Source organism: Ischnura elegans, chromosome 2 (assembly GCF_921293095.1).
Source record: "Ischnura elegans chromosome 2, ioIscEleg1.1, whole genome shotgun sequence".
NCBI lineage: Eukaryota > Metazoa > Arthropoda > Insecta > Odonata > Coenagrionidae > Ischnura > Ischnura elegans.
The window spans coordinates 30,949,579-30,976,342 of NC_060247.1; the positions used below are offsets into that span (position 1 = coordinate 30,949,579).

Sequence of the window (26,764 nt, forward strand, 5' to 3'; positions counted from 1 at the left end):
GACACTGATCCAATTTTATTCGTCAATAGTGATGAAAACGGCCTTGGATATAATTTTTTGGAGTATGGGTATTCGTTTGAAATATTTGATTCAAAATAACCCTCGTAACTTGAGCTTCGTAGCCCTCGCGCCAACGTGAAATTAAGCATTTATTCCAAGAGTCAATATATCTCATGTATAAATATTACTTTTATTTCAATCAAACAAGCCTACAACGCCGCAACGAAGCAAATGACTCTGGGCGTGACATCACCACATAAATTTCATGAAATGAAAATAAAATAAAAGTCGCCCATGAAAGGGGTTGGCGAGTGTCCCGTGTTACAACGAATATTACAACGTTGAAAATTATATAAGCAGGTCGTGCTGTTTTCATTTTTATCGCGCGCAATTCCCTTTCCATACACTTTCCCGTGGATATTTATATATTACAACTGCTGAATCCAAACCCCGAAACGTCATCAACGGTATGCAAAACTTTTCCTGAAAATTTGAAAGAGAATATTGTGGTTCCAACGAAAAGTTAAATGATGCGGGCGAATATTATTTTGCTTAGGACCTCTTGAAATTCAAACTAAGAGCATTTAACTTATCACATTAAGAAGTGAATTCGTTTAAATTTAAAGCCCGCAATTGGTCAAATATGTACCATAGGAATTTCCAGATTATGTTAGCGAGGATATTTAAAATTCAGTGACCACTGAACGCTATCACGGCGATCCTCATAATAAGATTGTCGTACCAAAAACAAAGGTGGTTTATTACGTAGTAAAAAAGGAAACAAGATAATAAAGCGACATTTTAAAGCGACACGAATATGTATAACAATTTAATTGGTTTTAATTTAGTCTATTTTTCTTTGAATACTTTAACAATTAACGCATGCAATACCTATATAACCTGGGGAAATTTCTCACTCTGAGGTAGGATTAAAGTAAAGCACTATATACTCGATAATTTCCTTGTCTCTCCGTATTATTTGACTTTCATATGTTACCATAGAAGGTATCATGTCCACCTTCTTATAATCTATGGTTAGTGCAAAGTAACTGAACAACTTTCAGAACTATTTAGCTTTTAACTACCCCGGCCTCGAAAAGGACGGGGTGAAGTCCTTGCTTGCCAAGCTGAAGGCTGCGGGTTTCATTCACACCTGAGTAAGAGTTTTTACTTCTAGAGAATGGATGCAAGCAATTTCCCATTTTTTGCTATTGACCCCAAAATAAATGTCTCACAATGGTTTTTCGGGTTCACGGAAAAATATAAATTAAATAAATAACAATGTAAGCATAAAAAAGCGGAATAACTAGCTATGGCGCATGGTTTCATCTATATTTTTGATTTTGCGATTTTAAACTGTCTTCGATGGTTTCAATGTGCACCTATCACCATAAATACCCGAAAAAGTTTTTTTTTTGCTGGTTATCACCCGAAGCCAGAAATTTATTCAGCTGTCCAGCCCAATTCACGGAAGCATTTATTAGGACCCTTACCCAGGAAATCTCTCTTCCGGACGAACCCAAAGATATAAAGGTTTAAAAGCCCAACGCTGTGATTCCCATCTTTCCGTTCCCCATCACGCTATTCTGACTTCTTTTTATCTTGTAGCAAGAGGATTTACAATCCCAACCTCATTTTCATTTCATATACTGAACTTGAAACTTTTTCCAACCCAGTGGATTGAACGCACACCCGAAGCTATTAGATGTTTTGATTGAAATTATCCACAAATTAAGAACCAACAAAAAACGAAAACATATGCATTCCTCTAAGCATTATTTGACCTCGAACTGAACACGGAAGAAAAAGATGGTGCGCAACTTACGGGATAAGGTATTCACAAAACTTTTTTATTAGATGACACGGTTGTCTTTTTACAAGTTTTTTCTCTCATCCATTATCACATTATAAATCCTGAACACCAAAGATTCTCTCAAACCTAAACCACCTCAGTATTGGACTGTTCCACCATCTCAATACCCCTCCTTCAAACTAATAAAAGAGCTCGTGACCCAAAACTTCCCGTACCACCACCCTTGCTTTCCTATCTCCTCTCTCAGTAAGTGAAGGACCCCTCTATCCCACCCTGACTATCACCTCATAAGCAATGCGTAGAACCCTTCAAGACTTCAAGACATGGAAAATTCAATGTTTATGTTTATGCATGTTTATTAGACATTTTTAATGATGCATCAAAAGCGAAAGAAAAATCAGAACTTTTTCTAGTTTCAATAAATACTTGAACTCAACCTGGACACAGTAGGATTAAAAATGCGGCTTAGCATTAATACGTTAATAAGGCATCCGATGATTTGTTTACTCTCTTTGCAGGTTTTGTCCTCATCGACCAAGACCATCCTCTGCTCATTTTTCTTCAAAGGTATTGCCTCTACTGCTTGCCAAAAACCCTGCAGAAACCTGAATCACTCAATTATTTTCCATACTCTTCCATTATTTTCAATACTCTTCTCTCGGACTAGCCATAAGCCAAAGTGTTTAAGAGCCCAAGTCCGTAATCCCTTCCCACCACCACATGAAATCACCCTATAGCTCTGCCATCCCAATAAGAAAAAGACAACCTCTCCACCCCATCCCACCCCTCTTCCCTCAATCGTTCCCCTCTCCTTAGTGACTGCCTTTGCCATTACCCCCTCCCCGATTCCGCCCCCGGAGACCCCTCCCCCCCCTCGACTGCTCCCTCGCAGGGGCACCATGATCATCAGAACCGTCTCGCTGCTCGTGGTGCGCGGTCGGCGCAAAGGCAGCGGAGCGCCCAGGGCGAACGCCGATTCATCTGGCGGAGGAGGCGGTGGTGCTGGCGGCAGGAGAAGCGCCAAGCAAACGGTACAACGCACTGCTTAAGACGACGTCTCACTCCCGCTCGACCGGTCACTTTACTTTGTTATTTTCCCGGAGGTTTTACTTTTGGAAAACCTCCCGCACGGATATTTCTGATTCTACTAGATAAGGTAGTTTATCTAGGGTGATCAATTCAAATCGAGTCTGATAAGACTAGATCATTTATCACGAGAATAAAATCAAGTATCATCTAATTATATCTTGTCTCAGCTAAGATTTATATAAGGAAATTAGCTGATTTAAATCCTTTGTTAATTTCTTCTTAACTTCTCTTCTTATTTCCCCTTAAAATCTTCGTTAAATTCCTAAAAGCATCTGATCTGAAATCTGATCAGGTGAGGTCTGATCTAAAACCTGGTCCAGTTTGATCAAATAACCCGCTCAGGATTGACACTCGATTGAAAATTTCCGTGCGGGGTGAGGTATCATCTTGAAATCAACAGGATAAAACCTTTGTCAACATTTAAGAGTATCTCTAAAATAGAAATTTGTAACCGGATAAATAATTGAGGCAAAGTTTTCATCAGATACATGCAAATGTTGGAGAGGGTCTACGCTGCATACCTTAAATATTTCAAGATGATAGCTCCAGTATTAAACAAGTCGGGAATCCACACCGGTCGAAAGGGAGTGATTAATCTCTTGGGATTCCTTCCTCGCTTTGCTTACTCCCCTGTAAGTGTGTATGCACATTATTTTCGCATTTTTCTTCCTCCGAATCATCCCAATGCTGCATAAATCACTACATTTCACCTCCCCACTTCTTGCATCCTTCCACTTCCCTTCTAATACTCTCGTAACCCTATCGAGCACTGCAATTTTGCACAATTAATGATCGTTTAGTTGGCTTCATGAGAGAAAACTTGGAGGAATGTTTTTTTTTTGCTTTATTCTTTGGCATTCGTTCTTTACAAAAAAAATCTTTGACATTTTCAAAAAGACGAGGACTCTTCACATGTTACACTGTGAAGCTAAGGATTCATGAAAATATAACAACAAATTGCAACATATTGATGCAATTTACACAATTGGATACCGTGTAATCATATTATATGAAGTTGCAATAGTATTCTATTACACACGCACCAAATGGATATGTCGTGATTCTAAGTATAAATTCTGAATTCAAGAATAAGATGAAATCAAAAAGATATCAAGAGGTAGGATCGGCTTGAGAAGAGAATTGATAAAGAATTATTCGCGCGAAAATAGTTTTTCTGGTGCTGCAAACGACGCATTCAAGATTTTCAGCCGGTTGAGAACCATTGCTATTAAGTTTATTTACCCTTATGACCATAATAACTAAAATTAATATACCCTAGACTCTTTATCGTGCATAAAAACCTTCGAAAAAGCATTCATTTACTAACATTTCCCAAAATATACAAAAGTAGATTTAAGGAAAAATACTATATTTTATCGTTTAAGGTATACATCAAATCATAAGTCACCCACCCAAATTCGTAACCTGGGTCGGTCAAGTAAACTTCTGTGGAACATACAAAGGTGTATCTTTTATAATGCTTCCTGTCACCAAGTTCCACCAAATATCGCCATCAGGCATTAAGTAGAACTTCATTGGTTTTTTAACTGAAATTCTGTGGAGCGAAATCAAAGTATCAGAAAAAATCGTTTCCTTCACATACAATTAGAGAGGAATTGGATCTAATGAATTGACTGATGCCATAATAAGTCGCACTTAATACTGAAATTATGAATATTTTAGATAATCAATTTCCGCACGACTTCTATTCTACTTTATACTACTTACTTACAACTCTACTTGACACATGCCTAACAATAAATTGAACCACAATCTGCGGGATAAGGTATACATTTAAATAATAACCTCATCACCCTAACGGAATAATGAAAAAGTTTTGTTACACTAAAAATACAGAAATTCAAGGTCGAAGGACAATCCTTGAAAAAACTATTGTTTTCATTATTCTACTGCCAGCGAAAATGGAAAATCCAAGTCTCCTGAGTTTTATGTCTTACCCGCTACAAAAGAAAATTTTCTCGGATATCAAAGAAGCAAAATTTATACCACTATACAGCTATATTTTCTCAAAGGCACCTCAAGGCTCCGCTCAAGCAATTGTGCATGGGAAAAAACTGTTTAATATGTATGAGAGATCTCTGTGGACAGAGCAGTAAATAATAACGGAGATGCAGCAATAAATCTTATTGTGCGCTCTGCAATAGCTAAACCATATAGTTCTGATACGTAATTGATGTAGCTTCTAGTAGAAAATATATGACTATCCCTGTATACTAGGCAGAAAATACGCAAAAATGGACATTATAGATTTGTATAAACTCGAATTACAGGTATAATTAAGCCCATTTTTTTTACGACATTTAATTGAACATTTCAACATGCGAGAGGATGATCGGTGAAGGCGCTATTGATTACCCTCAGCGTGATCATTTGCAATAATCGCTTCTTTAACGACGACTTTATCCGTGATGAAATTACTTCTTTAACAATGGGAACGATAAAATTCAAATTTTCATTGGAAATTATCCCGTCACTAGCAGTATTTTAATGAGCAACTAACTTTATTATTTTACCTTACGTTCAATCAAGCGCAATTCACAATTGTTTCTCCCTTGAGCATCATAGGATTCAGCTATGTCATTCCTCAAGTTGACTGAAATTAAAAAAATATATATCCATCCTTTATTCTGCCTTCCTTTCATCGGTGATGTTGAAGGCCAGAAATTCAGGTACGAACGGTATATAATTCATAAATCATCTTATGTCTCTAAAATAGGTATTTTGAAAACAAAATTTCAAAAAATTTGGTACGGACTACGAATCGAATCGAAAATTAATCGAATATCTTGGCTGCTGTTCTTAGAATTCTTTTTTCATTTTCTGTTGCACATATGACAATTACGCCGGCCCGGGGGCGGTGGGTGAAGTCTTCGCATACCAAACATGAGGCCGGAGGTTCTAATGTCACCTGGGTAGGTTACCCCTATCCAGAACATGGTTGTTCGTGCGCATTAAAATTGTTCATCATCATTATCATCATTGGTCAACAATCCTAAGGTTGGTTTGACGCAACACTCCACTCCATTCTCCTATCTGCCAATCTTTTCACACCTACGTATTGCTTCTCTTTCACATTCTTCTTTACCGGTTCCTTATATTTTGATCGAGGTCTTCCTTTTCCGTTCTTGCCATGTACTTGTCCCTCGACGATTGCATTCTTCAGGCCATCATGTCTCAATATGTGGCCTATAAGGTTGTTCCGTCTTCTTATTAAGGTTTTCATGACGTTTCGCTTCTCTCCTGCTCTTCTTAGGACTTCCTCATAACTAATTGGAGCATACAGAAAACCTCGATGTAATAGGCCATACAGAGCTGTTTTCAGTGGCATGGGAATAAATAAATAAATAAGGGATGACACAAAAAAAAGACCAGTCTGCTAGGAGAGCGTGCCAGTGCTTTCGTTTTTTTCATGCAACTTTAGTACATTTGGCAAATTGATTTACTTCTTTACGTTCGCTTAGATCCAATCCCTTCCTTTATCCAATCCTTATACTTACTCACCAAAACGGAGGATCATGTGTAATTTACCTCATTCATACATATGATTTTTTTGTAGGGAGGCGGGGGTGGTAGTGGTCGTCGGTGTTCGTCTTGCGGTCGGGGGCGCGGCACTGGGGGCGGGGAGGCGACGGAAGCGGAGGCGGAGCGGTGGAGGCGGCGAAGGATTCGCAGGATGAAGATGAGGGCCGAGAGGGAGGCGGCCGACGGAAGGTGTCCACCAAAGGTAAGTGGACTCACAAGAAATATGGGACCCCGGATTGAGGCCCGCAACACTAGCGATGCACGAAATCATGGCATTTACGCCATTATTTATTTATTTCATACACCACCGGAAACAACACAGTTCGGACTTTACATCGGGGTTGATAACATTTAACAATCAATCGTTCACAAACATCCATGCCCTGGTTAAGGGTAACTTACCCCGGCGGGACTCGAACCCGCGATCTTTGGTTTGGCAGGCAAGGACTTAACCCCGCCGCAACCGAGGCCGGCAAAAATTAAATTTGGAATATAACTCTTTTAGATCCAATACCTAGATTTAACACAAAAAGACGGGGGTCGTCGTCGCTACCTAGAAGGACCATTACGAGTATTATATATTTTAAATATTCATTAGTTTATGTTAAAATTTATTATCATCTTTTCCTTCATTTATCAATTTAGCTGAGTGATTTTTTACAAATGATTTTACAATAAAAAATTTAAATGAACATAGGCCACGTGGCTCCTGCTTCCCCTGTCCTAGCCTAACACACGCCACTCTGAATGGCATTTATGCTGCTTATTTCCATTCAAAATGTAATAAGGTACGTTCAATGCATAAAAGTGCTAACTAAAACCTGAAAATGACCACACGTAATATAGTGTAGTCATTTCCTGAATAAAACACGCGTAACCGTCACAAATAAAATGGAAATTTTAAACCCGTCATTTGAACGGGTGTTGGTCTTTTAAGGTAGGCCGGTGGTATAAATCCACTTATATGTGAAAAAATTGAATTATATTTAAGAAATACGTACCATAAAAAATAAATCAAAGTCAGAAAAAATGAAGACGACAGAAAAAAATTCTCGGCAATGTGATTAAGCATGTGGGGGTGTAACATAACATAAACAAGCCACCATATTGTTTTTATATAATTTAAAACTGACAATGGTAGTGAGGGACTGTTGTAACATAACATAAACAAGCCACCATATTGTTTTTATATAATTTAAAACTGACAATGGTAGTGAGGGATTGTTGTGAAGAAAAAGGAAGTTGTGTAGAGAGAGTTGAAGGAGGCAGACGTGTTTAAAGGAAGGATCGGGATAAGGACTAAGAAAGGTGGCGGTGTAGCAGAGAAAGGAAGAGAAAGCAGAGAAGGGGAGGCGCCTACGAGAGGAGAAGAGAGCGGGAGGAGGAGAATACGGCGGAACTCAGGATACACGCGGGTGCAGTTCATGGCGGGGGTTCAGAAGAGTGGTGGTGGTAGATATAAATGGAATTGTGATATCATGGTGGCTTTTGATGTTGGTTTTATGCTCTAAGTTTCAAAATATAGAGTTTGTTTCGAAGTGTATTGGAATTATTTGTTTATAAAGCAGCAAAGATTTTAAAAAGTTACAGGGGTTACCCGTCAAAATGATAGATGTCTGGTCGTTCTAATGTTAAGGTTTCTTGGATACTTCAATTTTATTTATATCACTACTTTTAATACTGGTGGTATAAGTAAAAGTGAAATATCCAAGAAACATTACAATGGAATACCAAGCAGTGAAGAATGAGTTAATGAATTTCGTTCTAGTGTTAATCAACTTAAAATATTTCCCCCATTGCTGTTATTCCCGATAGATTGTTTAATTATATATTACAGAAGACCCATCACTTTACGATATTACTTTGTTTCGGAGGACCGATCGTAAAGCAAATTCCATCGTATGTTGAATCTGCATTATTTTATCATGAGAAATCAGTTCGAAGTGTATCATCATGTGTAAATTTTTGTCATTAAAAATTTGCTTAGTTTAAAAATATGGCTTAGATTTGCATAATTGACAAAATATTTTGCGAGTGGAAACAAAATCGGCGAAATTTGAATTTTCTCAAGTGCGAAATATCAGATCAGATCGTCAGCCAAATGCAGTGTGAGTCGAACCCATCGTAAAGTGAGGGTCTACGGTATTAATCATGCCAATGTCAAAAGACGCGTGCGACATGAATTTTTCTCAGTTCGTGACGAGCGGGCAAGAGGTGAGTGCATTTGAAAATGTATAAAAAAATTTAAGCTTAAAAATTTAGACGGCAAGGGCCATCGTAAAAGACCCCTCGTTTTGTCATCATGCAAGGGCCTACAGACCTCTGTCAAGTTTAGGCATCAATTACGACAAACCATCCGAGAAAACGGCAGAGAATGAACACTCCATTGATATCTCGGCATAATTCTAAGGCAATATTATGCTCGGCACAAATACGAACGTATTCTGTTTTATTAAAAAAAATAATCTCCAAAACCTCCTACTTAGGCCATTTTCAATTTCAAATCCTTTCCCATTTAGATTTTCACAGCTTATCACGGTCGTGAGACTAGTTAGAGGCATTGACTTACCAAATAACTTGACATATTAATTGACCTGGATTGAAGCTCTTATGGGCGCAGATAATGTTTCTGAATGCCACCAGAGTTATGCGAAATAACAATTTAAAAATTTGGAAAATGTTACAAGAAGAAAAGCCTTTTTTTTGCTCGCTGACTGATTGTTATATTTAAAACAAAGAGTATATATCTGTTCCAATTTTAATCATTCAAAAATTTATACGATACGAAGGGACTGAGGTGGTGTTTTGCGGCGTCTGTTTACAAAAGAATACACCGGAATTACTCTTTTGGGTGAGATATAGAGGGGGGAGTAACTAATGATCAGTAGGACCGAGTTCTGAAACAATTTTAAGTTCCTTCTCTCCAATTTCCATGCTTGAAATTCTTGAAGTGATCCTCCGCTCACGGAATAGCACTTTTGGTGCGCAGTTGCGACTTCCTCGGCACATCCAACTGGATTTGGGGCCGCCAATTTCACCACCTTCCCCGCCTTATAACCCTTCCCCCGATGCCCTCGGAGTATAGTCACTAATGGTCCTCTAATGTGCTAATGTTCCCCCAGGGATCCCAAAAAGGTCGGCAGCGCTGTCATTAGACACTAATCCTAGAAGTAAATGGACCTGGGTTTTTTGCTTTCAGATTCCTTTCGAAAGACAAGATATGGCCGTTGTGGCGGCAAGAAAGCGTCATTATTGTACCACACGAGCCGTTTAAGAATTCTTGGCTAGTGAAATGACAGATGTACATATAGAGACATGATACACTTGGTAATGTAATTATTACGCATTCCATCCGGATCTAATTCTTGATGAAAAGCGTACAACATGAATGCACAACACTATCCTGGATATGAGGAATCCCTAACCGTATCGCTTAAACTAATACATGCTAACAACGAGTTGAAGAGTTAGGTATTTTAATGAAGTCAAAATAATATAGTCTCTATTTTGTTCATCAGTTCCGGGCGAAATATTGATTGTCGAGTACTGTGAGGAAGACAGCTTAAAACACAGATTAAAAGTTTATTTAAAATTGATATCAGACTCATTGGTGCGCAGCTATTTTTTTCATCAAAATATCCCCTACAAGACATACCTGACTGGAATAATTTGAAAATATTTAAATAAGTAAGCCAGAAATGTAATACGGGAGGCTATGAGATCGGTTTTGACTGGTGTCACCTTACTTGGGGCACTAGCAATACCAAGTGAATTTACACGAGGAGGATTTCTTCAGCAAAGGATATACGTCTCGCAAGTCACTGCTTTCACACCTCCCTCACGGATTACTCGTACTATTGGTGATTATAAGAAAATAACTTCAGTTAAATGATGTGACAAACCGCATTAAGTGAGCATGATTCAGCCGTCAACTTGTCTTAAGGCATATTTTATGTGAAAACCTGCCGATAAAAATGGACGCCTGTTAATACAGCTGTTAATACAACAGCGTTCAGTGCGGGGAAACGGAAATTACCTCAATGATGCCCTGCAAAAAATACCAGTAAGATTATTTGTACTTCAAAGCCTAATTACTATAATATTACTAGTATCGCAATATAAACCGACGTAATTATTAATATATATTATTATTATGTAATTATAGATTCTACTCGTAGCATTTATAACCTCATCGTAACATTTATAACCGTACCTCAAACGGATAGGAAATTATCTCTAGAGCAAATAAAGATACCTGTGGAGCTCAAGGGAAGATTACCCGAAATTAACGAAAAGAATATCAATAAATCACCAATAAATCATCATTCATGCTCTTGTAATCAAGGCAACCAAATGAATTACCGGACCAATGAGAGATCAAAACATGAATACGAAAAAAAGTGCAACTTGAATACAGCGTATTCCAAATGCTACACACGGTGGCCGAAAAGGAGAAAATGGTAGAGATATCATTTTATCCAGTAAAAAAAACATCAAACACTGCAATACATTCATACGGCAACTCGAGACAGCTGACAATGTGATTAAAATAAAACCCGCAGCACTGAGAAATCAGCTTCACGCGCAGTCGCATATCAACCAGGCTAAAGTGAATGCAAGTGAAAATCGATATGGACCTCAGAATTCGCTGCAATGCACACGTGTTTTTTTCTAGCCATTCCTAGTTTAAAATGAATACCCTGTCCCATGCAATGCGCCGAGGTGCGAGCCACGTGGCGTATTGCACCTGCTTTCGAACGACAGAGGAGATGAACGATGGGAGAACAGTCATGGGCGTAACCAGCGAGGGGCAGGAGGGGGCAGCTGCCCCCCGTAGAAGCAAAAATCGCAAATGCCTTTAAGGCAAATAATTTTAAAAACTAATAAAGAGCTGTTAAAGTTTCCTTAAAATGATGATTTCATTAACCTTTTCGATGCTTAAATCTTACCTACTACTTGAACAACCATGACTTGTCATCCCCCTCTAGTTTTGATCCTGGGTACGCCCTTGAGAACATTGTCACCCTCTAGCGGAGTTTCCCGACGACACAATACGTCTGCCTCTACAATCTCCACGTAGGCAGCTCTAAATATCACGTAAATTGGCTAAGGGGTGATTTCCACCCTCATGCTCTTCCACCATTTCACTCAACTCACCCACCACCTTTCCCCAAAACCCTAATGGTGTAGGTGGAGGATGTGGAAAGAGGAACCCAGTTCCTCCCATAATGCACCTCGGCCGTGCACGCACGCTCTCCGTACTTGGCTGAATCCTTTTCGCGAGGCATCAGCATTAACGTAACCGAGTTAATCGGATTCTTCCACCCAATGCTCTTGCGGCTTCCTTCCCACGAAATGGGGGAGTAGTGTTCGGAGCGGGGGAGGAGGGCACGCTCGGGGGGTTGCGGAAGGCGAAGGGAGGAGAATGTGGTTGCGGGTAAAAAGGACGAAATCACTGCTTCTGAGGCTGATTCGAATTCCGTTCCGATGGCGAATGACGCAAAGGATATGAGGACACAATACCAACTTGCTCGCAAATTGTTTCAATGCGCAATGTCACGGCATTATTCACCGAAGAAGAAATTTTTCCATCGTAGCAGTTGTGGCTTCGACTAGATCAATGCTATGGCATTAGTGAAGCACTCAGAGTTCCCATTTACAATATTCCCACCCTCAACGGGGGACTGGCACGTAGCCTTGGGGGGTCTTTGTGGGCTTGAGCCCCCCGAATTTGTTTCACAGTGGCGATGTATCTGCTGAGGACACCATTAGCCCGGGAGCACCTCTCCTCTGCTTTCTCTCCATTTTCCGATATACTTACTTCTGAAATAACTAACGATGAACTTAGATTTTATTATTATACGAACGAAATATATAGCTGATTTAATGTAATAAATGGTTTACCGAAGCGTGCAAGCTCACGACATAATAGCAGGCTACCTGTAAGCCACCAAGGAACCCCTGAGAAAATTTCCTTCCACGTGTCTGTCTCGGGCACTCCTTTATTACGAAATGCATTGCAATTGAAACTACTGGTAAAGAGTTCTTGATACAGAAATGAAGTTACCTAATGACAGTTGACCTAATTCTGCATCTCTAAATTGCTTCTAAAGAACTGATTTTTAAGGCAAATTTTGCCCTTGGTGTATACTAATTGCTTCTGTTTGAAGGACTGTTCCTTAATCTATGGAATATTAATAGCAGATAGTTTGTATAAAATTTTAGATTTCGAAGATTTCTTCAAGAGTTTACTTCGATGAAATATTAAGTAATAGTAGCAAGATGTGATCATAAGTAAATTACCAGTTAAAATTAATAGCCACGAATGAATTCAGAATTAAAGTTGCACATTTTTGCAAGGTTTCGGTCGCATTTTTTTGTTTTCAAATTATTTAATATGAAAACTTTTAAAATAGCCTCTTTTGATGATGAATACATGAAAATGTTGTCCAATGTTAAACGATGGGTTTGTCAAATTTATCGGCCCCATAAGAGTTAATATATTCCTGATTCTTTGGTTATTACATTTAATTTGAACAATCCCACATCAATCATTGATTAAAGACGAGGAAACAAAATGGTATGACACAAATTTAGCAAAACTATTATTTCTGGGGTTTCTTTCATGATAGACAATAATACTCATTAAGCCCGCAACTTTTAACACGTACGGTGTTCTATATGCTCGAGCAAAAAATTAAAACCAGTGTACTGCACACGTTCATTTGGTGATATGAAACTTCTGAATCATATGACACATTGCACAGTTGATATATATCCATCTAAGCCAATTCATCAAGCCATTGAAACAACTGCGGCTAGCAAACATTTAGCAGTTATTTTCTGTAAATGTTTTTCCGTAATAAATGGATGTAACTGAGGTTCATTGGAGTATTTTAATTTAAACATGGAATGAAAGGTAACGAGTGGAAATAATAACGCATGCGTTAAATTGGGAACGACGCCACAGGGAACAATCCGATGATTTTACTGAAGAATGATTTCAGAATTATTAATTGGATAACATTTTATAAAAATTGAAAAAAATTATCACAAGAGGCATAAACAGTAAAATAAGGCTGATTGAGGAAATGCACGAGACGCTCTTAAATAAAATATTGAAGTATTTCGTAACGAATTAAATGGAGAAAATTGCGATTCGAATTACTGTGGCGGCGGGCTACCTTCCTTGCCTGGCAAACAAGAGGTCGCGGGTTCGAGTCCCGCCTGGGTAGGTTTCCCCGGTCCAGGGCATGGTAGTTTGTGTACTTGTTACATTTGTTGAACACCCCGGTGTAAAATGGCCAACAAGAGCTGTATCCGGTGGTTTGAAAATAAAATAAAAATAAATAAAAAAATAAAATAAATAAATTGAGGACCATTTAATTCGAATCGCAACCGGCTGCCATTACCATAACGACATATTGCTTTGAATATGGAGTAACTATTTTGCGTTTCGTAAAACTACAGTGCTCTCGGTATAAACAGTGAATTCTGGAGCGCACTGAAGTACCGTGACTGAGGGAGTATTCATATATTTTTTTCCTCGACTCTCTCCGTGTCTTACTATCTTTTTGCCGAAATGAGCGCTCGCTTGAGGGAGCAGTGCATCGGTACACGACACGGAATTTCACTTCCACGGAAAGTTCGGAGACTTCTCTCCATTCCCAGCAACTTCCAGCCCCCTTTACGACCGAGCACCCAACCCCCAAACCCCCCCTAAGCCTCGCTGGCAAATGAAGTCATTTCCTTTTATTTCCTCTTCCTCCTGACTCTTTCCATGTTCTTATCTACTTTCCATGTCCTCTTCTTCAAACCCGTCGTCTATTGGCACGCATAACTACCCCGACGTCTCCGCAGGGAAACCCCACAGGGAGGAGATGTATGTCCTATGGGCTGGAGATACGTAGAGAGAAAAAAAAGATTCCACACACCGGTTTCGAGTTCGCGTGATCCGCGTAATTTTGAGGAAGATATGAATATACGACTGAACCTTTTTTTTTGCCTTCCCCGAGCACACAGCGGCACACTTGAGTGAAGGGAAGAATCCAAGCTGCGACGCAAGTGCTGCTTTTACAGAATATACGGGAGAAATAGTTCAAATGGAACGCTTCGGAAGAAGGGAAATAGATAAGGAGGAGATTCGGATGATAGGGAAGTAAAATACGTCCTGAGAACCACTCGAGGATGTAAAAGTTGCGCCGTGATATTGCTAGTCGTGGGGCCATAACGTTCCTACTCGACGAAAGATTGCGGTCGCGACTCTTGCCTGATTTCCTGTCAAATAGATGTCGAAGGTATGGGTAAACTCGAAGATTTATTTTCTTTTTCCGGCAGCAATTTATATTTCACATGCTTTTTCCCGTGAGTTTTATCAGCTACTTAAATTTTTTTACGTTTTGATACGAAACGATAAGCCTGCATTTCAGAAAATTCCTCATTATTTTATAGGCCTTTAATTTACATCTATAGCGTACAGAAAGTTAAGTGAAAAAAGTGAATAAACCCAATGAAACCTTTTTCGGGCAAAGTAAAACGAAGAGACAGACACTTTTGTCAGTCATTGTACGATTTTACTCGAAAATTGGTTTCGGTCAGTGAGGATAGATCCCGGACTGCGTGTGAATTTTATGCATTCAGGGTGAGAGAGTCACTTTGATTCTCTGATCCATCTCACGCTCCAAGGCCCTATTTTGAGTGTGTCAAAATGATTCACCCTGGATATGTACCCACAGCCTTGGATCAGTAGACCAAAGCCGTACCCGCTAGGATTCCACATTTGACATCTATAATTACCAATACAATGTCTGTGCGTTAAAATATAAGCGTTGAGCTCCGGAAGCAATTTACCCTGACTTAAATTTGGAGCATTATTCTTTATAGAAGTGAGACATAGTCGATGATAGCATCAGAAAAATCAAGGTTGGTAACTTTCCAAATTTGGTATACAAGAATGACGATGGTAAAATAGATAGAGAGTATGAGGGTTCTAGGTGAACCCTTCTAGGGATACAACGCACCGGGGCCGGGAACCAAGCCCGTGGCTTATACGCCCAGACATCCGGGGAGGGGAAGGAAAAAGGATAGAGGCGCCGCCGCGATGGGAGTCCGCCGACGCCTCTGGGAAGGGATAGGTACGGAAGGGACTGGACGAGGGAAAAACACCCCAACGCTATAGAAGCGAAGGGGGCCCTACTATTGGCGAAACCAAGCATAAGCAATTAATGTGCCAGCGATTTTAGTGGATTTTCCTATGAGGAAGAAAAATCCATCGATCGAATCGGTAGAGGTAAAATAGATAGTGTGATTAATGCGGAAGTTCCAAAAAAAAGTGAGAGAAAGAAGTCTCTTGAAAACCCTGGGTTAGGATGGAACAATTTAATCGGCCACATCATGAGAGACAAGGAAATTATGAAAATTATCGTTGAGGGGCAGGTGGAAGGGAAGATTGGCAAAGTAGAATACGGATGAGAGAGAGTACCTAGTTGATGAAAGATATAAAGCAAAAGAATTATGAAGTTGTTAAAAGATTGGCGGATAGGATAACTGAGTGGAGAACTGTGTCAAACCAATCTTAGGGCTGATAGCTTGATTGATGATGGTGATTATTATTTCTTTTGGCTGAAAGTCGGACGTAGCTGAGAAACGCTGGTCTAAGGAATGGGTCGGCAACCTTTTGAGGCAGAAGAGCCAAAAGTTACGTAACCAGCCTCCAATCCATATTTCGGCAGTGCTTTAATTTGACTACCGGCAAAGTATTCACTATGGGGACGGTTTATCCTTTGCGCTTCCTACAGTAATGGTTTTAATCCTGTTTGCGATATCTTTTTTAAGTTTTGGAAATAAAATAGGTAATATAATAATTATTTTTTGCACAGGTCCCTGAAAGGTAGCAATTTGAAATCGATAGAGTCGCAACTTGACATCGACAGAGCCGCATCACAGTGGGCTGAAATCGAAAAAGGCTGGTCAAAAATCGCTGTAGTCTTAAACATAGTGGATTGATGAAAATTTTTGCATATTGCGTATTTTAAAGATGCAATGAAACGTATTTAGGATGATGTAGTCCACAACATCATTTACGAGGGCAACAACTATTAAAAAATGGTTAAAGAGATGCGGGAAGAATAGTTGGCGGGGGTAAGTCGAAATTTTGATGCGGGAAAGATAGAAATTCTTCTATTGATAATAAAGTTAAAGTAATCAAATAGCTGTTTATGAGATTAATGATGATTAAAAATTGCTATTGCTATTAAAAGGTTGAAATTTTGGGCATTGAAGCGTAACAATATAAAAAATACCATAAAGAAATATTTTTTGCTGATTGCTCAAAAACGAAGGCTTAAACTCCTATTCTTAGTCAGAGGATGAAGACTCCTCATATTCCAAAATGTTATATTCTATCACCAGAAGATATTTCACGTCCTCCTACAATTTTTTATTTTCGGTGAATCCCCGCAGGACATGAAAAAAAAAGAATCTGCTGTAAGCAGAAGGCTATGGAATAGGTTATAGTTTGCGGCAATCCAAGACACTTTTCAGGTATTTTTTTCACGATATCTTCTTATATCTTCCTTGTGCCAGCTTCCAACGCCTCTTCGAAAAGCTACCCAAGAGAAAGAATGGCATATTTCACAATTCCCACTTCATGTATCAAAAATTTGTGAACAGTTGGCGGTATGTGATACTATAGATGAAGTTTTTCGTACAGTTTAGCTGTTTTAAGAGAGTAAACTGTATCATTTACTTCAATTCCAGCCAATAACATTCTTAAAGTTACTGAGAAGCGAGTAATTATGTTGTTCAAAATTCCTAGAAAAGGATTTATCAGTACACTCTGTCAGGATGGTCGATTAATAATTTTACCAGCTCAAAGATATTTGGGAGATATTTCAATACAGCCGCAGGAAGTGTTTATAGCTTTTTAACAAAATTTTATACAAATTCGCAAATCTACTATTCACTCTGGGGAACTCATCCCTCTTTCTAAAACATTGACGAAAAGCATGTTTTTTTTTTAAAGTCCGCAATCGAAGCTTTTAATATCTCGTCTCCTTTCAAAGAAGCTTTTTTTTAATGTAAAAACTCCAACACACATAATTTCTTCTGCTTGATGGACCCCTCCCTGTTTTCCAAGGCCATAATAGGTAAATATTGGCGAGTTTTTTCGTTTAATCCATAACTGAGCGCTAACATTGTGATTGTCCTGCGGCACAAACTTCGACACGGGGTACTTAAGGGAGTCTGATGTTGAGCACTCGGCTAGAAATGAGCGAACAAATAACTTAGACGGAATATTGTGGAAATACCAAATGTGTAGAATGGAAAAATGTTTCGATTTTTGCCCTTTGTGCGCATGCGGGACGTGAGCCTTAGGGTTTCTGTAATCCTGGACCAGGGTATATGCTCATTTGTATGAAGGGTTGCTTGATCTCAGGATACAATTTTAAATCGGTAAATAACAGGTTATGTTCTTACTTGAAATTACTTAGCCTAATATTAAATTGATCTTGGTTGTCTCAAAATGTGTGATAATTCTAATCAACATATAGGTTTAGTTTTTGTCCCGAGAAATAAAAACTTGCTGTCATGTTATTTTTGTCATTAAAGTAGAGCAATGGTAAAGAATGATCGTAGGCTTTCCCGGCGTATAGAATTGTGGAAGGTTACACGGGATTTTCCCGGGTCAGGTTCTCCAACTCTTTCTCGGCCGACGTTTCGATGGGCGAGTTGTCCATCGTCTTCAGGGCAAGAAGACGATGGACAACTCGCCCATCGAAACGTCGGCCGAGATGGTGTTGGAGAACCTGGGGCCGTATTCTGTATTTCGTCGGTGCCGCACCGGTCGGTTTCCCTTTCAAGCCCACCGACTGGACATCAAACCGTACCGACAACGGATTCCGCACCGACGACGACACTTTCAGCGATTCTGTAAGGTCGTCGGTTTCAAACCAGTCGGTACGGTTCCCCTTCCTTCCCAAGCAGGGAAAATCCGAATATATCCGAAGTTTCACGTGTCTTCCCCTTAGGGGGAAGGGTAAAAACAAGTGAAGACTCGTTGGCACAGTTTGTTGTCGTCATTCTCAATCTTTTTATTTGCGGAAATTACGACTTATTGCTAGATTAAGATAAACGATATTGGATAAGTTGTTAACAATGCTTATATAATGTGTGGTAGTAATGCTGTACCTACAGAATCGAAGGAAACAATATTACAACATCACAATAAAGTTTGTATGTGATGGAGATTGTTGTTGCTGGAATGAATTATTGAAACTATCCTTGAGATCGTAGTTTATTTTTTTAAATATTGGTTCCGTATAATGCTATTTATTCATGATTTGGTAATATAGTTGTCATTAAGTAAGTTCCGTATAAATGTTATCAACGGAAGGTTATGCCCATGGTTATGCCATTGGCACCGTAGCAGACGGAAATAGCATACCATGGAACGTGAACGTAGGATTCAAATGCAAATGTAATATTAGAGGAACAAGTTAGGAAATTGTTATAAAAATATGGAGCTGGGTGCAATTAAAAGAAGTGTAATGACGAGGAAGTAAATAAATTGTGATTGGGTGAAATACATATGTATAAGTTGCGCATTCCAAGTGAGAGAAAATGATAATATTGCGGTAAACCTCATACTTATTAACAAATATCTTCTTTTATCGTCAAGGGAATCAATGGCTGACGATGAAATGAAATATAGTTGCCCGTTACAAATGAAAGAAACTGATACCGTTGTGGCAAACTTCATACTTAAATAAAAAGATCTTATTTCTATGCCGAGAGAAACGCCAAATTGATGATGGAGTGAAATAATAGTCGCCTATTCAGAGTGATATAAAGTGATAACATTGCGGCAAAACTCATATTTAATTAAAAATATCTTTTTTATGTCAAAGGAGCAAATAAATGATGATAGAGAGAAATAAAGCCTATTACAAGCGAGTGAAAGTGCGGTAACATAAATGAGAGAAAGTCATTATATGTTAGCAAACCTCATTTTTATTAACCATTATCTTATATTTCTGTCAAGGTAATTAATATAAATGATGACACAGTGAATTATAGAGGCGTATTCGAAGGGGCAGAAAAAGATAACATTGGAGAAAACCTCATTATTTACTCGGTGATGAGGTAAAAACAAAATAAAACGTACAATGCGCACCGGGGAATTCATGAAACCCACTAGTCGGTGGCCGTACCGACACCTCTTTGCTGTCGGTACGGCCACCGACGATCTCCCGTCCTCTCGTCGGTGCCGCACCGACCGGGTTCGTACAGAATCGCACGACTTCTTACCGGGAGTCGGTGTGACGTCGCACCCGACGAATTGGTGCCGCACCGATCGGTTTGGAGTTACAGAATACGGCCCCTGACCCGGTAGAGCAATGGTGTTAGGAAGAGATGGCAATTCCAGTAGGAAATCCATAGAATTTCCAAATTTAAAAATTTTTATATTACTCCCTCCCACCGACATATGGGAAAGATATCATATAGGATTTCAGCGAATGAATGTAACGAAGTTCGATTCGTAGCTCACCAGTAAGTATGATATCTTAATTGATTATGAATCAATACAGAGTCAGAGCAGCAGATATCATAAATGTATCTTATACATTAAATTAATGGTGTGACACCAAAAGTTCGCCCGTGACGAAATTTTAAATAACTAAATGACCCAACTTTTGCAAATGTACCGAAAGTACACCGAAATTAATTATCTTAGGCTTTAATCTGGATGTTTACTCCGTTTCATTCATCGCTAATCGTTATGCAGCTAACATTAGCTAGCCATTTAAAGATAGTTATATAACTATTACGAGAGTGACGGTTGACAGATGACGGTTTCTTCATAAATATAGCCAGCACCTTCACGTCAGAAGATACTAACGAGAAGAGTAGGGCTGGGAAAAATATAGGCTGAGTAGTATTTGAAAGACAAAACACCGCTCCAAATGTATTTGAAATGCAAAATACAAAATACTTTTGACTTGGGTACTTGAAAAAAACAACAAAACAGTATTTTAAATACCTCTTAAAATAAAAAATAAATTTGTACGGAAACTTGGAGATCATTACAAAAAATATAACCTGCCTTGGCACGTTACGGATAGTTGCAAATATGAAGAAATGATTCAAACGATAGCGAAGTGATATCTGAAGCATAATGTTACAGAAGTGTCATCAGCCTTACTTCAGAAGTACTTTACTAATGGATTTTTTATTTCAGAATGGAAAAAAATACCAAAAATCTGTGTTTGAAATACAAAATACAAATTACAAATGTATTTCAAATACGTTCATATTTACAAAATACTTGTAATTGAAATACTGCCCATTCCTGGAGAAGGGCAATTTAGACATCAACTAATCATCCGATTGGTTATTACCCTAAGTTTTTACCGGGAAAAAATACGATGATATATCCCTCCTCTTACAATTAGTCGTGCTATTTCGTCCTATCTCGTCCCACTGCCGGCCCCACTGGCAATGGGGCAAGGTCGTATCCTGCCAATCCAAGTGTTGCGGGATCGAGTCCCACATGAGTTGGTTTTCCATCGTTAGGGTATTGCTGTATGTTAGCCTGTTCCCTGGAAAACGTGACTACACGCTACGCTTATGGGAATTCCTTGAGCAAGCATGGCCGCTGAACACAAGACTGAGCGTTATCTCATTTAAGTGGAGGTCAGATGGGTCACTTTCTGGTAGGCATAATCCAACCATTGACCTTGTCAACTGGACCCAACGTCATGAATCTGAGAGAGAGATATGGACGGGTGCTCGGAATCCACGATATCCACAGATGATAAGTCGGATGAGCTCGGTGGATTCAAGATTTTCAATGATGCCACTTTTTTTGCCACCCAGAAAGTGGTTCACGTTGGCTTCATTGATTGCTCAATTTTGTGAACAGAGAAAGTCATCTTATGCGTTGAAGTCGGGGGTTTGCCACAAGAAATCACACATTTGAAGTATTGTTATTAATATTTAACCTTTTCTCAGGTTTCCGCGCGGGTTAGATATGCTATAACCCGAACGCGCCGAAAAGCTCGGTAACCCGAATAATGGGTACCTCCGTATTCATTCGAATTATTATTTGTTCGTCAAAGAAATTTTGTATTCATCAGAGAATCCAACGATCATATGAGTAACTATTCAAATAATTACTCGTTTTCTCAAGTAACAACGACAAATTACTTGTGGCACACATATCGTTCGAGCTACAAGAAGGCAAAAGGGTCATGGGAGTCGTACGGGACGACAAAAAACAAATATTCCCACAACACAAATTGAGTGAAACCTCAGAGTAAACTCAAATAGGAGCGACATTCAGCTTTTGCATGAAAGCAAGTAAGCATGCGAGTAAGATGCCAATGGCAATCAATGGATGGACTAGTCTGGTGATTCCGAAAATATCGTACCTTTACATGCATTCTATTTCAATTGGAAATTTTATGATTATTTAAATTAATACTCAAGAAAAGGAGTATTTATAGATTTAAAAATTGAAATATGTGTTAAAATATTTCTTGGAGTGTAGGTCAACGTATGTTATGCAAAAAAATTACATTTATTTGTGTAAAAATATTGTATATCTTTGTTATCTTTGTATTTTATATTGTTCTTATGTTTTTTCTTTCGTAGCCCTGATGATGGTTTTAAATAAACAGAAACGTTGGCTGTAACTTTTTTTTTTGCATAACATACGTTGATCTACACTCCAAGAAATATTTTAACATCTATTAAACGAGGTCAAGATAAGGAAAAAATAAATAAAAATTGAAATTTAACATTTTAATTTTTCCCATTTCCATGGTGATACTAAGGTTGGGATATGTCTGAAACCAGGGAATCCAAATGAAGTTAACTTAAATAATGTCAATTGGCATTTGGATTTTCTGTCTTCAGGCATTTTTCATTTAGCCAATTAGCAGCTTAACTTAATTGTTCCACGGAAGTTGAGGTTCCAGCCTCGGCTTTTGGTATTGTGCGGCCACCTTGAGCGAGCGCTCCTTCATTTGTTTACTCTGAGGGTGAATCATACATCAAATTCGACTCACTGGGGCTCCTCGATCCTCCCCGCCCCGAAGGCGACGGCCTCCTCCCGGGTGACCGCCTCTCTGAACAAGGGCGTCCTCCGCTTGAACCTCCTCTTCTCCTCACCCCACACTTCCATCGCTGCCGTTGTTGTGTCCCTCCTGCAGGTGGTCGAATGGCTCCGAAGGCACACCCACTTCGACCGTCGGGAGATAGAGGCGCTGTGGAGGGCGCACTGGCGCCTCGCCGTCGCTGAGTCCTCCTCGGCCGCCGGTTCCTCCTCCTCGTCGTCCGCCGCCCACCCCGCCGCCGCAGCGGGGCAGCCGTTCCCCGCCACGCCCCTCCTAGACCGGCATAGCTTCCGGCACCTCCTGCACACCGCCCTCGGCATCACCGACGACGCCATCCTCGAGCGCCTCTTCGCGGCCTTCGCGGGCGGCACGGGAACTACGGCGGCCAACGCCGGGAGCGGTGGCGGCGGAAACAATGGCGGGGGAGGGGCCGACGGCGGGGGCGGAGGAGGGGGAGGCGGAGGGTGGTCCGGTGGGGCGGGTGAGTCTTCCTTCCTACTTCTATTCTCTATGCTGGAACTCCCAGACACGTGGCGATGGTTTCTCTGCCCCTATGGCCGCCTGAAGAAGTTGAAAGTCATCAAGGCAAGGGATGGAAAGAAGGCTAAAAGTACTGAAGAACTCTTCTCGGGAAATCAGCCGGGTTAGGATGGACATTGCTGCCAGCATTTTGATGTTCTTCTCTGCAATCGTAATCAGGGCTGCATTCGGGACATTCGCCCGGATGACGATGGCAGAGAAGGCCATCGAAACGTTGACAGCAATGTTCATCCCGACCCGACTGATTTCCCGAGAAGAGTTCATCATCAAGATTCGCCGGGAAAGGAACAAATTCTTAATCAAGGTAAAAGTATTTAAAATGTTGGTCACGTTCAGCCGATGCCATTGACGTCATCAATCTCACTGTTTCTACTGATGCCATCAATCAATAAACAAATTTTGAGTGAACGGTATGCAACTATGGAGCCTCTAGGAACAGAATTGTGCCTGTTTGTGTTGGCAACCTGAACAGCCATTCTTAGGTTTTCGTAGAGTTGATCAGTTGATATCCCAATAGTTTCAGGGTTTTCACCGAGCTGGAACTAGTTTATTGACGACAGTTTTGATGGTTCTCCAATCAACGTCCTCGGGCCGGGTGAAACCAATTAAACTTTTCAAAAATGAACGAGTTCCAACGCGGTCGTAAGTCATAATTTCAAGACATATAAGAATAAGTTTTTGATGACTTTATATCAACCAGACTTAAACGGCTAAAATAAAATAAACATCGCGAAGAAAACAAATGAAACTAAGAAATAATTACAGCTAACGCCCATATGATAAATTAGAGAAAAAATACGAATTTATCCATATCCTACGAACTCAAGAAGACAAACAGCTAAGATTACTGAGCAAGAAACAGGCTGTCTAACCCGTCCCTCATGCAGCCATTCATAAAAGAAAAATAAACACGCATTGATATTTCATCCCAAGCTGAGGACAATTATTTGAAAGACAGCCAAGGAGGTTATTTATGACAGCGGTGTTAACGAAAAAGTTCCAACCCGGTGAAAATTAAATAAATATGGAGAAATAATTATCTATGATATTTAGGCATTACATCTAAACCATACCTGATATCAAAAGAACGCCGTTAGGCCTTCTCTTTTCACAACTTCGAGACGCGCACAATGTTTTTCTGGGTGTCTTGCTGCTAGCGAAGCCCAGAGCGGTCTAAAGGCATGAATAGGAGGAATGAAGGATAGCAAGGTGATTCGTGATACTATACCATCCAAAGCATAGCACGTATCAGAAATATGCCAGTTATTTAACGTACCGACCACTATTCTGGCTAAAGAAAGTTATGCCATTTGTTTTGATGTGCAACGGGGCCTTTCTCTACTCCCCACGGAGCGCAACGCATGAACAGTTGTGAGGGGAAACAGGAGGACGACGATGTGCTGATAACAGTGACGCTGGGAACCTAGAACGGCCAAATAAGAATAGAATCAAAGACGTCATGCAATGGAATGTTTAGACAGACTCGAAAGTAAACGGTCAGCTTGCATTACACGAAGAAAGCTCTCATCACGTCAAATCCTCAGCTTTGTGGTATTCGTGAGTTGGCGATTCTTTTGAAAACATATGCGACAAGAGGAGCAGGCGGTGGATTTGGAAGTAACGTAGGCAGAAGGAAGTTACCAGCAGGAAGACGGGATTACGTTCGAAATGAATCACTCTAAGAGAGATTCTAAATGTTCAAAGCTGCATACGGACGTCATTCTAGATAAATTTGACATTTCGCATTCCCTTGGGAACTTCGATTTTTTAACTAATTACGGGCAAACTCAAGTTTCCAGAGAACGAGGATCCTTCTTGGATGTTTCCAACGATTTGTACCGCAAACTGAGGCCGGGATTTCACCTCGATAACCGCTTATCATGTTTACGGAAGAAGGTATGAATGACCATACCCGCATATATCTAACAGATTATGGAAAATTTAGTCGCTTAAAATTCGAATAATATGTTCCGTGCTAGAAAAAAAAATTCATGGCAATTCATTAAAAAAAAAACAAGATAAAGATTTTCAGCAAAGGATCACACGTGGGAGAGAAATTTCATTACATGAGGGCATTACCATTAGCAAATTTGCGACGCCATTTTTTTATAATCGTGGAAAAAGAAAAACTTAAAATAGATTTGAGATCTGGATAGTGTATTCAGCGAAAGGAGATCTTTCATCACGCTACACATTTTACCAAAGAGCAAAATGCAATTTTCGGAGTCTTTCTTATTAAGTAACATAATTATTAAAATTCGTATCCCATTTCACTGGTTGCTGGAGTTTTAACTACGGTACTTTTTTAACACATTTTATGAAAAATATTTGATATTTTCGGCGATAAAGGATAATCACATTTCTCCATTGTGCGATTGAAATATAAGCATTAATTCTCGTTGAAATGACTTGAAATTAACTGGTAGGAGATAAAGAAAATTCTCGAGAAAACTACTCCAGAAAAATGTATCGCAATGGCACGGTATAAAAAGGGAGGCCTTTTTTTCTCAGTTTCGGATCATTAGACGCTTTAATAGCTATCTAAAAGTATCAATGTCAGCAATACTAGAGAATTATGGAACTTAACAATAGCTTCATGGATCACAATGCAGCGCTACGAAACCTACAGTAAACATTCTGATATGCCGCATGATGTAATTGAACTTTTGTAATTACGAACGTACTTTGTTGTACTGAACGAAGATATTTTTTCGACATCATTAAACTTATTTCGGCAAAATACAAATATTCTAAAAATAACTTTTCCGCATAATTTGGAAATTATTCTTGCATTTTAAGAAATCCCACTATTTTCTAAGAAATGCAAAAAAATTAAAAGCAGATTTCCTCATAGAAATTTCAAAATTTTCGGGGATGTAAATTATTTAAAAAAAGAAAAAAATTTAAAGTTTCACAATGTGCACAATCGTCACCGATTGTGTAACGTTTGTAAAGGAGAAAGGAAATACGGTTTTGGCGGATAAACCCTACGGATAAAACCACTAAATTGTTGACTATGAGCGTGGAGAAGTTTTTATTATTGAGGCATCAAGGGTCTTTTGTTTTCAGAAAAAAAGGGATACACAGGGATGGTATTTATCCCCTGTGCAGGCGGACGGGGTCCATTCTATATCTCCGGGCCAATGGATCGCGGAACCCAGTGTTTAATCCAAGGTATTATTTGAGCAACACTTGGATGCGAGCGTTTCCCCATGGCAGTCCCAGTATTCCTCCGCTAAGTCTTTCATGATGTGCCGGATGGTAAAGCCAGGGCGAGAATGTTAGTAATGATTTTCAGGCAACCGAAGAGGTATGCAAAGAAATAGTCAAGGTATGTTGATCAGAATAATGTAAGGGAGTAAATGTAAGAGGTAAATATCATTCGGAAATGAAAAGTAAACCAAATAGGCCCGAAGCAGTAACTTCTGCATTCCATTTGTGTATAGGAAACTTTTTTTCCAAGTTTCGAATCATGGCCGAAATGTATCCTGGTGAAATAGACATTTTAAATGCCGTGATGCCCCATTTATTACGTAAAAGCTAAAAATTAACTTTAATTACAATACAACTATGGTATCAAACGTTTAATTAATTATTTTTACTAATTTCTATGCCAAAAAATGCTGTTTCATAAACTGACAAGATTTAATTCGGCATTAAT

At 39.4% G+C, this 26,764-nt stretch overlaps 1 protein-coding gene across 1 annotated transcript in view; it reads right to left on the bottom strand.

Annotated features, from left to right (window-relative positions):
• The window catches only part of LOC124153524 (short-chain dehydrogenase/reductase family 16C member 6-like), a 139,300-nt gene extending 116,339 nt beyond the window's left edge, over window positions 1–22,961 (bottom strand). The window contains exon 1 of the mRNA XM_046526744.1: window positions 22,516–22,961. Within this exon, the coding sequence (XP_046382700.1) occupies window positions 22,516–22,898 (383 nt within the window). The 5' untranslated portion in view covers window positions 22,899–22,961. The remainder of the gene's footprint in view (window positions 1–22,515) is intronic.
• Between the last annotated feature and the right edge of the window lie 3,803 nt (window positions 22,962–26,764).